The sequence below is a fragment of the Podarcis filfolensis genome (genome assembly GCF_964270895.1).
Source record: "Podarcis filfolensis genome assembly, chromosome: 7".
NCBI classification, from domain to species: domain Eukaryota; kingdom Metazoa; phylum Chordata; class Lepidosauria; order Squamata; family Lacertidae; genus Podarcis; species Podarcis filfolensis.
Window position 1 is genome coordinate 44,619,680 of NC_139603.1, and position 16,962 is coordinate 44,636,641.

The 16,962-nt window shown below is 38.1% G+C and overlaps 2 protein-coding genes across 51 annotated transcripts in view; one reads left to right on the forward strand and one right to left on the reverse strand.

Annotated features, from left to right (window-relative positions):
• The window catches only part of EPB41L3 (erythrocyte membrane protein band 4.1 like 3), a 130,982-nt gene that overhangs the window by 83,818 nt on the left and 30,202 nt on the right, over positions 1 to 16,962 (forward strand). For all 50 annotated transcript variants that reach the window (XM_083622547.1, XM_083622535.1, XM_083622517.1 and 47 more), the window contains exons 4-11: positions 4,155 to 4,259; positions 4,833 to 4,875; positions 8,266 to 8,341; positions 9,602 to 9,820; positions 10,062 to 10,149; positions 11,291 to 11,443; positions 12,597 to 12,694; positions 13,929 to 14,104. In XM_083622547.1, the coding sequence (XP_083478673.1) occupies positions 4,155 to 4,259; positions 4,833 to 4,875; positions 8,266 to 8,341; positions 9,602 to 9,820; positions 10,062 to 10,149; positions 11,291 to 11,443; positions 12,597 to 12,694; positions 13,929 to 14,104 (958 nt within the window). The remainder of the gene's footprint in view (positions 1 to 4,154; positions 4,260 to 4,832; positions 4,876 to 8,265; positions 8,342 to 9,601; positions 9,821 to 10,061; positions 10,150 to 11,290; positions 11,444 to 12,596; positions 12,695 to 13,928; positions 14,105 to 16,962) is intronic.
• Positions 1 to 16,962, reverse strand: part of LOC310766424 (uncharacterized protein) — a 189,227-nt gene that overhangs the window by 50,668 nt on the left and 121,597 nt on the right. The gene's annotated exons all lie outside the window — the stretch shown is intronic.

Here is a 16,962-nt window from a genome sequence, read left to right on the forward strand (position 1 = left end):
TGTGGAGTATTGTATCTTTTAGTGTGGCAATATCTGTGCTTTGGAACACTTCTTAGGCAGGCACCCACGCTATATTGTTTCATTTTTATTTCAACAAGTCTACCTAAGCATGCAATTCAGTGTTTGTATATTTGCTTTAAAAAAAAAAGCTGATTTTTGGGGGGTGTATCGTTGACAGTTATTTTATATTACTTTATGTATACAGCTTTGATTAAGTAGTTCATACATTTTTTCCTAAATAAATTAATAAACACGTTTTTGGGATATCTGCTATATACAGTGGTACCTTGGGTTACATACGCTTCAGGTTACACACGCTTCAGGTTACAGACCCAGAATAGTACCTCGGGTTAATAACTGTGCTCTGGCAGTGCGGCAGCAGCAGGAGGCCCCATTAGCTAAAGTGGTGCTTCAGGTTAAGAACAGTTTCAGGTTAAGAACGGACCTTCGGAACGAATTAAGTACTTAACCCGAGGTACCACATGGTTGCCTGCATATCTGTTTCCAACAAGCATATACTTTTGCTTGCTTGATCTCGTTACAAGTCAGATGAAGCCACAGTGGAATGTTCACATCAGAAATTACATGAAGTGCTAATTTAACTGGTATATTGCAAACCATTGTTGTGTGTTCCCTTATCCTCTCCTATCCAACACAATGGGGTTTTGATGGTAATTTGAATTTCAGTGTTTGGTCACTTGTTGTATATTTGCTGCCAATGAATGTTCACCTCTTAAAGTTACATATTAAAAAAGGCACCTGCCTCCTGCAGGCCTCCAGTAAAACACCTTTAACCAGCAACTGCTTATTGCTTATCAAAGCAGTCAGCTGTTGCCAGCATATGGATTTGCCAGCTGAAACATCTTTGCTTTTTGACCTTGCCTGGCTTTTAAATTGACAAGGTGCTGTACTGTCATCATAAAAATGCAAATAGATGCAAATTGCACCCTTGAATTTTAATATAATTCTGAGCCCAGCAATTTTCTTAATAATCTGCCAACAGTCTTTCAGCTAGCACATCTGCATTGACAGATACTAAAATGGACAACAAAATCCCAGAAAAATCAAGTATCACACTTGTTCCTCCAATTAAGCAAGTACCTCTACCTTACTGTCTAATTACACTGTAGTACCGCAAGCTACTGACCCATATTTGAAAGCATATGGTGTTAGATATTACCAAAATAGTTCTTTTTAGCATTTATCATGTTCCCTGTTAAATTGATCTGGAACTTCTTGCTAGGTGTACATAAAAGGGTGTTGCAAAGGATTTACAGAAAAACAAACCCACAATCATGGCTCTTGACAATTATCTGTCTTGAATTAGTTCCTTCAATTTACATCCCTAAGTGATTGTCAACTAGTTGGTGTTTAGTACAAGCCTTATGTTGGTGAAAACTGAATCTAGAATGTGTGGCAATTAAGGAACACAAAGAGTATCTGTCCCCTGTTGTTTTTCACCTTGGAGAGGTTTCTTGGTTTTTTAATATTTTTCTCAGTCTTCTAAATGGAGATAATAAAATCTTTTCCCCCCTTTGCAAAATAACCTGGAAAAACTCAGGCAAAGTTGACAGTTTGGTGGAAAACATAATTTTCTTCTTCCTATGTGCTGCCCATTTCTATCATCCTAAATGATTTCTTGAGGACTCTATAGATAATTGCATAGTGACTTCCCCTTTTTCATTATTTCTTTCTGAGGAACTTTAATAATTTGAGGCTAAATGTATAGCCTTTGGGGGAAGCTGTGGAATGAAATGAATTGGCATAATTTTGTTTCAGTACAAATTAGTTTAAGAATGGCACTTGTAATGTTGTTGAGATTACTCATTATTTTTAATGCAGATAGTACATTCCTGTTATGTTTTGTACCCCACGGTTATAAAGCTTTTTGGGTGTTTTTAGGCATCTTCCCCTAACAGTTGGGGCTGTGTTTATGTTTCCTAAAACAAAATAGTTCAGAAATCTCAGTCTGAAGGCTGTACAATCAAAATAATTTCTGGATTTTCTAGAGCATTATATTCAGATATAGCCTGCTTTAGTTGCCCTCACCAAATGAAATGAGGCAGGTAGGCATCAGGAAGAGGGGCTTTTCTAGCAGTGGCACTATGGTTATGGAACATCCTCCCCAGTGAGTCTCTCATGGCACCAGCTTTGTGGTATTTTCATCACCCAAGTCATTTCTGTTCAGCTAGGCTTCCTAAATATCTTATATATTCTGGGCCTCACAGTTTTTAAATTTGTGCTTCTGATTTGGGGGGATATGAAGAGCTTTGTTTTTGTTTTTATAGTTTCATGTTTTATTTCATATATTTACATTTCTATTTTTATTTTACTATTCGTTGTAAACCATGCAGAGAGCTAAATGTTCTGGGGTGACATATAAATGCTGAAATCAGTTAAATAATCAAGAGTACACATTACATAATCACTCTGTTTTATAGTGATTAATCTAAAAATTAATATAATATCCCCAAAATTTTCAAACTTCTTTCTGAATAGAAAGTTTCTTCAAAAAGGTAAATGTACATGCAGTGTTAAAGGAAATCACATGAACTCTTACCACTTAATGTAGATAGCACATATTGTAGCATAAAATATTTATTCAGAAACTCAAAGCAGTTCACTGGAGCATTTTTGTGGATCGTTGGATATCAGAGACAGAAAGAATCTCGGAGACAGACTGGAGGTGAACTCCAGTTTGTAACTGTTGAGAAGAGTGTCAGCGCCCAGTGTTTGGGCCAGTGTGCACGTCTTGCAGTGACATCTGCCACAAAGGAATGAGGGGCATACTGAGAAGTGTCCATAGTTGCATCTCCAATGAAGGCAGCTTGGGAGCTTGAGGTTTGTTTATAGGTTGGCTAAGCTGCAGAGGTGAAGATGTCAAAGGCTGGAGACCAGGGAGCGGTTCTGCTTGATTGCTGATGCTTGTGTGCTGTGTGTGTTATTCTTTGTTAATGCTGTCAAAATTCTCAAAATGGTGAATTCAGGCCAGATAACAGTGAATATTATTTCAGATTCTAGATAACCTTATAAAACCCCTGCCCTGCTTTCATTTAATCCCCTCGGTAAATTATCTCAAAAGTTTCAAAATGTCTTTTCATGCTACAGTAATTTACATTTCCTTCAAAATGTTGTCATGGTTATTCATCTTACTAGATATTACCGTATCACATCTGTGTTATCTTGTTCTTTAAACTCTTCCACCCCAACGTATTTCGTCTAGTGGTGAGCAAAGTCCCCCTGGCTCAATCGTAATTGAGTCATGAATGCCGTATTGAAAAAAAAAAGAATTCTTCATTTTAAATTGGCCCATAATGTCTTACTGCAGTGCTGTTTGGAAATTCCTTTGCAAGTGCAGGGAAGGCAATGCATTATCTAGACAACCATGAAATCCTCTCTTGGATTGTGTGCAGAATTCTTTGATCAAGAGGAACACCACCCCCACCCCTGGGGAAACAATCAGCTTTGGTTTTCCTTAACCCCTATGCATTCACTGTTATAAAAATTACATTTGCATGATGCATATCCTGCCCTTTAGGCATACTTGATGTTCCTAGCCCTGGGACCATGACATTCTAATTTTAGGTACCGTAAGTTATATTCAGTTTTACAAAAATTCCAAGTTAATTTCAGAAATCAGGACAGTTCCATTGAGAGCCAATAAGACGTTAATGCTTTCAACTTCTGCATATGTGCTGAAAATGGTCCCTACCATTGGGCATGTTGCAAATAATATTGAAGAAAACAGACTTGGATCGAAAGCTGCAATTGGGGGAACCCTCTTCCCCCAAAATTCTGCTAATTTCTTCTTCCTGCTGCAGTCTCCCATGTCCCACCCTGTGCCATTCTGTTTTTTGGGATGGGTTCAGTGTGGAGAAGGGGCCAGGAAAACTCAATTTTGTGAGCTGCATAGGATGGATCCTTCCCATTATGTTTTTATTGCAATTAAAGTAATAATTTAATGGTAAGGCAACATACTTTGCAATAGAAGGAAGTATTTCAAGCATGGAAAATTCATATTATGAGCCAGTTAATATCAAACTTTTAGCATGAAATTAAATGAATGTTCACTTAATTCTTTTAAGCTGTCTTGATTTTTTTAAAGGTTCGTGTTTTGGTACTCAAACATTTTATTTCCTATACTTTCTCTGTAGAAACGTTCAAAAGGCCAGGTGCTGTTTGACAAAGTATGTGAACATCTGAACCTGCTGGAAAAAGATTACTTCGGGTTAACATACAAAGATATGGAAAGCCAAAAGGTAAAATTAGAAAAGAGTTCATATAGAAATGATAAAATGGAGAAAATGTATCAAATCCAAGCATTTCAGTCTTATTAATGATACTGAGATTGTGTTGCCAGAATCATCAGCCTTCAAAACTGGTCAGAGAGGTGGCAGTAGAGGCAGTAGCATCCTCCTGACAGCAACAGTGTTGCCCTTTTCATAATGGAGTGGGGTCCCTGTCAGTCCTGGACACTGAGATCCAGCTCCGAGGGCCTCCTGGTGGTTCCCTCATTGTGAGAAGTGAGGTTACAGGGAACCAGAGAGAGGGCCTTTTCAGTAGTGGCTCCCACACTGAAAAGCCCTTCCGTCAGATGTCAGAGAGATAAACAATTACACAACCTTTTGAAGACATCTGAAGGCAGCCCTGTATGTGGGAAGTTTTTAATATTTGATGCACAGTTGTGTTTTTATACTTTGGAAGCCACCCAGAGTGGTTGGGGCAACCCAGTCAGATGGACGGGGTATAAACAAATTATTGTTGCTGTTATTCTTCTTGATGATTTTAAAAACATGTTTGTATATTCAAATATTTTAAATACTTATTTTCAGAATTGGTTGGACCCAGCCAAGGAAATAAAAAAGCAGATCCGAAGTAAGTTGTGCTAAATCATTTTAAAGACATTAACTGTAATTTTTTAATAGGGATTCCTTCCAGTAAGTAACATTAGGAATGCTGCCTAAAAGATGTGATTATACCTGTCTATAGAGGCCTATATATCTGTGATTCTACCTTGTATTTTTAAATTTGTTTTTCCACATTGTTACCCAATTTTATACTTCCTTTCTCCTGTTACCAGTGCTTGACATGTAAATGTACTTGTGAACTGCTTTAGAAACCTAAAAGTACCCAGCATAAATTAAGCATCAAGGCAACCAAGTTGAATATTTAAGATCCTTTCTACAAACTTGGTGTAATGCATACACATGGAATTTGCTGTAGCAAACAGATGTCAGTGTTCATTCTCAATCACACTTCACAAATAAAATCTTTCCAGTGGCCAAGTATATGCAAGCAATTACATTTGGTAGGAAGCGTTCTCCATCTGGAATTAAAACATGGTTTCTGGTTTACAAAAGTTAATTTATAGTATGAGCGAAGTAGTATACCTGTAATGAGAAATATTTAATAAAATGTTGTAAATGCTTTAAAACATCAAAATTTCTGTAAAGAAATGTCTGCTTTGAATAGCCAAATTATGTAAACCTATTTTGAAAGCCTAAGCACATGGATTTCAGCTGAACTAGGTTTATATGTGACAGCAATGGTTTCAGCTGTTTGCCATTTTTAAAAATCAGTATTGATGTAGTCAAGAAAATGTGCAGTGTTTGTTATGGTAGATACTGTTAATACATCTGATGTAGACTTCTTAGCCAAATGTGAACAATGGTAACTGCAGGAGATTATCCTGAACAGCAAAGTCTAGTCCTGCTCTTGACAGTGGGAAGAGATGCAGTTGTAGCATATAAAAATGCAAAACTTGCTGTTTCAGAGAATTACTTTAGGAACCCAGTATTACCAGACATAAAATATTATTGACTGATAATTTAAGAATGCAAATCATACACAAAATTCATTAGCACACGGGATCTCCTTTGGGCTCCTCTACCCTGAAAGGTGCCCAGTTATTGCAGTTAAAAGTAATAATGTACAATGGCACCTAAGAAAATATGGCTAAAAGTATGTGTAGTTTTTCTCACCCTGTTTCTTTGTTTTACCCAATGTGGGAAAGAAATATGGACTGTGCCTTTTTTTCTGAAATCAGTACAGCACAGCAGGCTTACTTGAAGTCTTTTTTGCTTTTCCCAAACAAATGAATGGAATCCAAACATTTTCCAAAGTAGCTCAGGGATTTGTACACCAGGATTGTTAAGATCTCTGATTAATTGCCATTTAGAAGTCTGTTTTTCCTGACTAAACCACGAGCTTTGTTCAAGCGAAGGACTTGTTCAAGCAGAAATATATGTAAGGAAGGACCAAGAAAAGAGAGTCTTTGTATTTTGTAAGGGCAGAGGTTCATTCATGTAGATAACATTCCAGACCCTAAAGGACAAAACCTGTAGGAAATTTGCACACAATTTAATATATATTGTACTGTCAAGATTAACATGACCCCTCTACTGTCAAGCACACCAAGGCTTCAGTAATGAAACTTGACACACCTTCAACATGCATATTCATCATGACGTGCTCAGTTTAAATAGTTAAAAATAGGATGTTGCAAAGTAGAAAAGTACTTAAAACTGAAATTAAAAGATATACTTTACACAGCTTCTGCTGGTAAGATATATGGCACCTTAGTGGAAGAAGAACTTGGGCAGAATTTCAATAAACTGTAAGGGATATTCAGAGGTCTAAATAGGAAAATATTGTATGCTGTGTGGAGTCCCCAGTCTACGTGTGCATCTGCATTTTATTATTTTGATGGTTTAGGCAGTGACTCTGTTTTTTATATAGTTTTATAGGCATATAGATATTTCTTTTCCACATAGTGTTTGTATGGTTTAGTCATGGCCTTTGGCTAGTACAATAAAGCTTGTTTACTTACCTTAGTGGGCTGTATTTATTAGATGTTTTATTTCTAAACATTTCTACCCTGTCTTTCTATTAAAATATTCAAGGCATCTTATAAATAATAAAAACTGCAAGCAAGCAGGAACGTAACAATTACAGTACGTGTTTTAAAAACAGACTTACAAGACAAGTTTAAAAAGCAGCAGCGGTCAAATCCTTATTTAAAGCAGCATCGTGTTTTTAAAAATTGTGTGTACCTTTTCCAAAGAACATTACAGAAGTTTAGTTGCATCACAACCAAAAAGGCACTTTCCCCTTCTCACCAGGTATCAGATAGTGGGGTGATCTGGAGAAAAGTCTCAGAGTTAGACTCATGGGGAGGAAGATTAATCTTGAGATACTCCAGTTACAGGCCACTGAGAGCTGTAAAGGTCAAAAGCAATTTTGAATCGAGAGAAAAAAATTGGTACACAGTGTTGTGGTTAAAGAATGTGTGTAATATCAGTACATTGCAGCCTTCACCAACCTGGTGCTGTCCAGATGGTTTGGACTACAATTCCATCAGCATTCGCTGTTCTGTTAGGTCCAGTCAGAACTCTGGCAGCTTTGCATTATGAACCTGTTGGAAGTTTCCAGGCTGCATTCAAGGGACTATCCCACATAAGAGTGCATTATGGTAACCTGATTGTCATTAGAAGTTGAATGACTGAGGCCAGGCCCAAGAAAGGGCACTGGTGATATTTATTTTATTTATTAAATTTCTATACATCCCTTCATTCCAAGAACACAGGATGGTTTACAACATAAAAACACAAAAATACATACCGTAGTAACAAACCAAAACAACCTCTCGTTTTATTTTATTTTCTGATATACAAGATCAGGCTGTAAAATGCAAATGTTTATACTTCTTTGCTTTTGTCAGAGTCTTCTTGTATCAAGACCAAACCAGTTTAAGACTAATTAGCACTGTAATTGGTCGGAGCAGGGGAACTAAGCTGGCTAGTTGACCGTAGTGATATTATTGCCTCATCTTGAGGCTTTCAGGGCTGATTCTGAGTAATGACCTCTATGTTTTATCTTTACAATTTTGTACATGGTGAAGGACAAAGAAACTCTGCTGAGATAGATATCCCCAAGGTGCTGATGAATGTGTTTATAGAAATAACTATGTGCTTCACTCAGTTGTGGGCACAACCTTGCTAAATGTTTAGGGGGCATTGTTCTTATCTTTGTATTTGATTGTGTAAACCGTATCTTAGCCAAGAAAATTGTCCTGGGTCTACAAGTTTTTGCAGACACTTCAGATAAGTTGCTGTTTGCCGAGGGACAATTCTTTTTATTATTTTTTGTTAAGTTAGGAGCCCTCAGTCTTTAATTATGAAAGCAAAGGAAATGGTTCAGACAACTGGATAACCATTATTGGACACGGTATGCAGAGAATCCTAATTAAGTTTTGTTTTCTTATAGGTGGTGCTTGGCATTTCTCTTTTAATGTGAAATTCTATCCTCCTGATCCTGCCCAGCTTTCTGAAGATATTACCAGGTATTTAAAACACCCAGCAATCTTTATAAGTCAGTCATGAAAAGTTATTGGTGGTGGCAACCTCTAACTAACAATTATTAAACAATTGTTTGTATAATGTGAGGTGAACACTCTTTACTACCATACTGATAATGGGTGATGGAAGGAAATGTAGATATTGGAGCTGGATCATCCTCATCCACCTGCCCCCCTCCCACAAAGGTCTAGCTTATAATAATCTTGCCTCACTGCCATCCCCTTACCTTTGTTGCAGGGGTAGGTATATTAGGGTGGGCTTGCAGTAGCCAACACCTCAGCCTTATGGCATCCAGTGCACTGAAACCTGTGAAGTGTAGCAAAGAGCATTTGAAAACTACATTTCACATGCTTGCTGCACATACTCATGAGCCTCCATTGCTGGGAACCAAACTTCCTTGCTAATGACTGACCCATCCTGCCTACAGTAAGTTTTGGGGAAGGGCTGGATAATTGTCATAGCGGAAGGCTGGGTTTCTCTGAAAAATCTCAGAAAATTTGAGCTGAGGAGACCTCATCTGTCCCTAACAGTGGCTGTGGCATTCACATAATCGCGAACGTATGAAGATGCTGCAGTAAACGGAGGGAATAGTTCTTTGCTACCATTAGCAGGTGAAAGACATATTTCTGAAATTGCCGCTTATAGTTAGCATTAACTGAAAAGTAAGCAGAAGAGGGAACATGGATTGCAATTAAAATAATACAGCAGTGACATTCTGAGAAGAACCAATTCCCACCATTCCTGATTGTTACGACTGATATTTTAATGTTTTATTGTGACTTGAAATTTCAACTTTGTTTTATTGAGCTGGTTCCGTTGTGCTATTTTGCTGTTTTGTTTGTTTGTAAACAGCCTTGGCACTTCTGCTCAATGTATAAATTATTCTAATTAATATATAGTGTGTGGGGAGGGAGAACTCTCTTGTGCCTAAAATAAAAACTGGAGTTCTAACTGCATCTACTGTTTCTTCATATGTGCACACCACTTCTTGGGATTGTGTTTTCAAGTGCTCCATTATGTATCAACCTAACTGGTCATCCCCCAACTGCCCTATGACAGAAAGAAGAGATTTCTTTCACATTCCTGTTTGTCCTTTCTTCTGCTTCCTACCACTTTGGTTAAAGCAAAGATTGTGCACTTGTCTAGCCTTAATGGAACCTTTAAACTGCTTGTGAATTGCTAGAACTTGCAAGGGGTATGGAGGTGTTAATGAGGGGTTTTTTTACAATTTTTTTTTTTTGCAGGTACTACCTCTGTTTACAGCTGAGAGATGACATAGTTTCTGGACGACTGCCATGTTCTTTTGTTACACTTGCACTATTGGGCTCCTATACAGTTCAGTCAGAGCTTGGAGATTATGATCCTGATGAATACGGAAGTGATTACGTCAGTGAATTTCGCTTTGCACCAAACCATACTAAAGAACTGGAAGACAAAGTAATAGAGCTTCATAAAAGTCACAGGTAATATAAGCAGGGGGGAAATATATACAATGTAGTCCTTTGGAATTCTATCCTCCTTCATGAAAAATGTACTGAATTTCAAAGCATTACATTGAGGGGGGAAATGATTGGATGGAGTGAATAAGTGTAAAACAGACAACTGCATGAAAACATTTAAATAATCATAAAGGACACATTTATTTTCCCGGAAACAAGTTCATTTTTAAGTGTGTTTATTTCTACTCATGTTGATTATCTTTAGGGGAATGACACCTGCAGAAGCTGAGATGCATTTTTTGGAGAATGCAAAAAAACTGTCCATGTACGGAGTGGATCTGCACCATGCCAAGGTACAGTCTAAGTAGCAGGATGGTTCAGATTAGGAACTTAGAAGTGTTGCCATGCATGCATTAAGTAATACGTCTGCAAATAATCTGTTGATTTTTATTGTCTAGTTTATTTAATATATTTTGATGAACTGATGATTATAAAATAAAAAGAATGCTAAAGCACTTTTAACTGAAATGGAAATTCAGTCAGATCTATGTTATAGAGTGTCCTTTCCTTCACCTGGCATGTAGTTTCAGTGGTACATTATGCAGCATCCACAGAGCCATTGAAGAGGCTCTGGCCTCTTCTGCGTGTAATGCTAAGCTAAACCATGGCTTTGTGACAAGCAAGCAGGTGGGTAATCAGTAAGAAAATAATGGTAAACCATTGGCTGCAGCTCATGGCTTTTGGGGAGTGAGACAAACCTTGAGACTGAGTTTGCATGAAAAGCTAAGCCAAACTATGGCTTAGCTCCAGGTATCAGGGCAGCAGGATGACTTTGGGAGCGCCAAAGCAGTCATGATTTTCTCTCTGAGCTTGCTCATGCTTGCTCATTCTTTCCAGACCATGATTTGGCTTACCACTGTGTGTGAATCGGCCATTTGTCTTACGTACCTGTGGAAAGTTCTGTAATCGGTGCCATGGAATAGAGTTAACCAAACCAAAATGTACTGTACTTATATATGGTGTCTGCAAAAAGTGGTTTGGCTTGACATGTGGCTTTAGTCTTCCTCAATTTAAGATCACACGTTTACATCTTAGTATATTAAGTGGATCATGTTTTTGGCAAAATGTTGCTGACCAGAAGAAAATTATGAAGTGCATGTTATTCCGAGTGTATCCTGCATAAAATCTTTTCGAAAGCTTAGATAAATGTATATAATATATGCACAGGTTTTGAAAGGACTGTAGGGCATTTCAGGAGGAAATCTGCATAGATATTTGAGTGAAAGAAAGTCTTTTATTTTGTGTTCTGTTAATTACATTAACTGTTTTTGCCAGAAATGGGCTAGCTCTGTGGTTCAGTGGATGGCATTCCCCACAAAGGAATGCTGCCCAGCCCATCTGATGTTCAAAAAGCTTGTGATTGTAAAAATGGAAATGAACCATTGATGTGCTAAAGATTAAAAAATAACATCTTTTGAAACATCTTTTTTTTAGGATTCTGAAGGAGTTGAAATCATGTTAGGGGTTTGCGCAAGTGGTCTCTTGATATATCGGGACAGACTCAGAATAAACAGATTTGCTTGGCCTAAGGTTCTCAAAATTTCATACAAGAGGAATAACTTCTATATCAAAATCCGACCAGGGGAAGTAAGTGGACTTCAGCAAACCGAATGTATTTCAGTGTTCCTTTTGTGAACTGGACTGCTCCAGTTGCTCAATTTCATATAATCATTAACTGACTTCATGCAAGTGTATGTAACCAAGTCCATGGCAGTCATGGCATTATGCTGTATTTCCCCTGTTGCCAGACCCACCACCCCCTCTTGCCTTTCTGAGGGCCAAACTACATATGACAGCATTCACACAATTAGGAATTGTAGCATACACTTGTGTCCTTTCTTACGTATGCACTCTGCTTCACTCTTCCTCACCCTCTTTGTACTAGGCAAACGTTTACTTAGCAAGATCCTCATTTTCACATTATTTTAGACTCCCCCCCCCCCATGTTTTAATTCTTGTATAATTTATTAATCAGAACATTTCTAAGGTTGGGTTAGTAATGGGGATATTGAGTTGTTGAAGCTGTTATTAAACTTCATATCTGAGTAGGAAGTTACTTTGTTTTCCTACTTTTAAACCCCAGAGCACCACATTGTCAGAAATAACAGCTGATTTCTGTGGCAGCAAGATGTATGTAGCAATAATGTAGCAGTCTTGATGTGTTAGGTTTCTTCTCTACAGCACTTGAAGTATCTCATGGCTGGTCCACGAGTCCAGTAAAACCTATTAATAGCAGTTAAGATACACTTTCATATATTTTGACAGACATCAATCAAATATCCCTTCCTTAAATAGTTGTGGGTTTTGTATGCTAGTTCTTCTAAGTCCGTGGTGGTCAATTTTTAGCTCCCCAGGTATTGTTGGACTTCAGCTCCCATCAGCCTGGCACTGGTAGTCCAGCAACATCTGAAATGTGTAGAAGAACTCTGACACGGTGTTTATTAGCAAACCAGAACTGATCCTGTTTTTATGCCATTATATTTACTTACAATATATATTCCCCTGGGAATGTCTGTGTAGTCAACTCAGGCTGCAAGGGAGCAAATTAAGGTTTCATGTGCAGCCATAAATCTAGAATACACTGCATATTATTTGCTTACATTGGCAACCCTAACAGTGTTGACCCAGTCTGCTTGTATGTAATATATGCAGATGTATACAAATTTCTTGAGTTGGTAATATGCCTCATTGTATATTTGTTACATCTTAACTCAAAATTAAATGTACTTTTCTCTCCTAGTTTGAGCAATTTGAAAGCACAATTGGGTTCAAATTACCAAATCATCGTGCTGCGAAGCGTTTATGGAAAGTATGTGTTGAACATCATACATTTTTCAGGTATACAATCTCTTTTATATTTTAAAACATGACACATAGAAATAAAGAAGAAAAACTAAAATGTATTTAAGAAGGATACAGCTAAATAGTTCTGCTAGCAGGAGCCAGCATACTGGCTTCTATTAGTGCAGCAGGGCTTTCTCGACTCTCCCCCCACCCCAGAAACCCCAGAACAACAGAGGAGACGGGAGGTTGTTCTGTTGGGCAAGTAAAAACATAATGTCCATTTACAGCAAATGGGTCTCCTTTGAGTAGGGCTAGCATTGGATACAACCCATTAAAATGTAACATTCTTCTTGATCATTGGTGTAGAGAAACATTTGAAATATATGCTTGACTATAAGATGAAGCACTTCATGGTCCCTGGTGGTAATTGAGGCCTCTGCAAGAGCCCCACTCCTCCTTGGATGAGCCCCACACCTAGAGTCATGGTTGGGCAGGACTACATCTATGAAGATAATTTCACCAATGATGTGGGAGAACAGTTACTATATAATGAGTTGATATTATCTAGGGATTCTTTTTTAGGGTGGGGTCAGATTAGGGATACCAACTCCAGAATGAAGAGTGAATTCTGGGGCAAACTTCATGTGGAAAGTTTTAATACTACTGTAGTGGTGGGTTTGAGAGAAGTCTACCTGTATGCTGATTCACCTAGATATAATATCTTATATATCATAGCCAATACATAATCAGTGTCAGTGCCACACAAAATGACTGGGGTATATGATGTTTATGTGTTTGTGGATATGTAGATATATTTGTGAAGAAGCAGTTGTTGATACATGTTTTTGAAAAGAATAACAGACATCATCATCATCATCATCATCATTATTATTATTTGACAAAGACTTCAAAATATTCAGCTGTTTCTAACTATAATTTATGGGTTGTATCCAACACTGCACGTGCAGAACCCTCTGGAGTAGATTTTGAGGATGTCTGGCATGTTGCAGCGGACAGAAGGGGAGGGACGGGAAGGTTCTACAATATTTAATTCTAGCATAAAACTGAGGCTGTAGATCTATGTCCACCTAGCCTGGATGTTAGTACCAGTGGATATAACTAGATTTACATCTGAGGAGGCATGCGTAGGAGCACTGTGTTATAACCGTATCTATTCAAATAAAGGATTATGGAATAGAGACATGGATGCCCAGAATTTATTTTTCACTTCATTTTTCCCATTTAAAACCTGCAATTCGTCACAAGCATTCTGTGTGATATTTTCTAGGCTCTTGCTCCCAGAGGCTCCTCCCAAAAAATTTCTTACACTGGGTTCCAAGTTTCGCTACAGTGGAAGGACACAAGCCCAGACAAGGAGAGCAAGTGCACTGATAGACCGCCCAGCACCTTACTTTGAGCGTTCATCAAGCAAACGCTATACGATGTCTCGCAGCTTAGATGGCGGTAAGATGCTCTTGATGGTCTTTATTTGGAGTTTTATCTTAATTTTTTTTATATTGTTAGAGAACAGATTTAAGCTTCTTGTAATCTCATGTCCCTTGAGCTTCTGTCGGATGATGCTTGTAAGTATATGCATGATCCTTCATTCATTATAAAATGCCCATTAAATAAATATTAGCCTTCTGCTTTTCCTGGGCTTATTCATACGGCAGTACACAAAAGCTGTGGAAAGAAGAACAATGAAACTTCAACCTTGGCCCACCTATTCCTTCAACCACCAGTCTTTCTTCAGTTACCGAAATGCTTTCTGTTTCCCTCAGCTTTTTAGGGTGTTCCAACCAAATATATACTCGATAGTTGACCTAGATCCCAAAGAGACTCGAATAAATACATAAAACAATTGCCACCAGAACTCATTCTTAGGTTTCAGATTGGTGTCACATCAGTTGTCTGCCTGCCTATATGGAAAGTAAGTCATTTCCATATAGCTGCCTGCACACCTATGGGCAGGACCCATAAACAGGGCAGGTGGGTTGGAAGTTCAGCAAGGATTGGAGCTGAGGTGGCTGCGTGCAGCTAATATTTATTAATATTAGATGGATTTAACTGGGAACTAGGGTTGTCAGGTCCACAGCCCTACCCCTCAGCTTGTTCCTGACTGGCTCACTTGAACAAGGCCTCTGGGCATGCCACATGGCTGCAGAGGGAGGTGCTGGCATCCCTCAGTGGCTCCCTGTAGCCTAAGAAGGCCTTGGATCCAGGCTTCTGCCAGGCCAGGCCACAAATCCCACCTCCGTGGAGTCCCAGGTAAGCAGCATTCTAATTTTCAGGTGTTGCCTAGATTCCAGCCTCGCCTGCATGCATACGGTGTAAATAAATTAATATATGTTGTGAAAGACAAATCAAGGCTCCTGAGCTAGCTCTTTCCTTCCTCTTTACTGCTACTTTTGTTGCTTACGCTTATCAACAATTTGCAACCCTTTAAAACTAACAAAACATGATGCTCAAAATGTGAACTCACCTAACCAATTTTCAGTTTAATACTATTTATTTGCAGATAGAAAATCGGCATGTAACTGTCTTTTAGGCAGCTGCTATTCAAATTTCTATACATAAGAAAAAGAATATAAAGCAGATACCAAGCAACTGCCGGGGTCAATGGAAAAAAATTGTGATCCATATAAATTAGTGATAATCCCCGGTGTTCCCTGCTGAAACTGATAACATGAGTGCTTATCACTCATTAATTTTGATCCTTTTGAGTACTAATATGCTTCCTACTGGTTACCAAGCAACTCGCGGCCTTGCTGCTATGCATGCATCTCAGAGTACAAATTGTTCTCAGTGTTGTTTTTCCTTGCTTAGTTTTTATTAAGTAAATACCTCTAGCAAAAATCAGATCAGAGCAACCCTAACCATTGTCTTGTATGCATGCATAGGTTACATCATGGTTAATTGGACAGTGTTTTTTTCTGGGCAGAACATGAGCCCCTTTTTTAAAAATAGGGGGTGTAAAATGTGATTTGAGTTTACTAAGAGAGGGAAAGGTGCTCCAATAATTTTTTAATGTGCATACAAATTGAATGTACATGTATCTCTAAATCACAGATAATATACACAAATTCTGAAAGTGCAGATTAGGTTTTTTCCAAAGGGTTTGTTGAGGCAGAACAGAATTATGACTACATTAATTTGAAAAATCACTCTGAGTGAAGCATATAAAAAGGTGGAACATGGTATTATTACAAATTGGTAATTAGATATTAACCATGGAGTAGGTTTACCTTGCACTGGTTACTAATTTGGGGAACTAAATACTTGTGTAAAGTTACCAATGAATTCAATGGCATAAGTATACACCTGGCTATTTGGTTATTTCATTTGTATCTTGCTCATCCTCCAAAGAGCTCAGCTTATAATACAACAATCTTGTAAGGTAGTTCAGCTGAGAAATAGTGACTAGCTCAAGAAAGCCCAGTGAGATACATAGTACAGAGGAGATTTGATCCTGGGTTTTCTGGATTCAAGCCTATACTTAGTGTAACCTCCAGTCTTCCAATTTCTATATTCTATTCAGGCCAGATACATCTTAGAAAAGTTATGCATATAATTGTTACTAGTATTCCTTTCAAAGTTGCTGCTCAGCTTTCAGTTGGCATCCATGCGCATCACTGAAATTAAATGGAAGCCTTTAGCACTGTATAGCCATAGACAATAATTTTATTTAAAATAATAATAATAATAATAATTTTATTAATTTAAAAGATTTTTAGGCCACCCATCAGGGCACTGTGTAAGGAATCTAACAACTGAAAAACACCAAAATAAAATCACAATAAAATAAACATAAAGCATTGCTTCTGGTACAGATCCAAAGGAGGCTCACTGATTTATTGGAAAGAAAAATTAGAGATTTTGAAAGTTCAATATATAAGGGGGGAAATGGGGGGAAAGCTTACAGAATTAGTTATTGTAAGTCTGTTTCCCCAGGACTTACCATGGAGGGCCAAATGAGACTGTAATATTGTTAGTGCTTGCAGTTAGTTTTTTCTTTAATAAGTAGCAGGTTATGTGAATGGGGAGGTCAAACCAGTTTTGGGCCTTAGAATGGGAAGGAGGAAGTGAGTTAATGCTTGGACAGATGTTTCTCTGATTGGTGTCAGTGGAACTATGCCTGCTACTTGCGGTGGAGTGAAAACTGCCACTGGCGCCCAGTTCTGATCAGGACTGTAACAGAGGGAATGTGATAAAGCCTCATGTCATGACTCTGATCTGACTTACTTGCCTCCTATAAAGCTGTTTATTGGTTTTCAAAACAACAACCAAGCAAGGGCTAACAACTTGAGTAACGTCACACATCT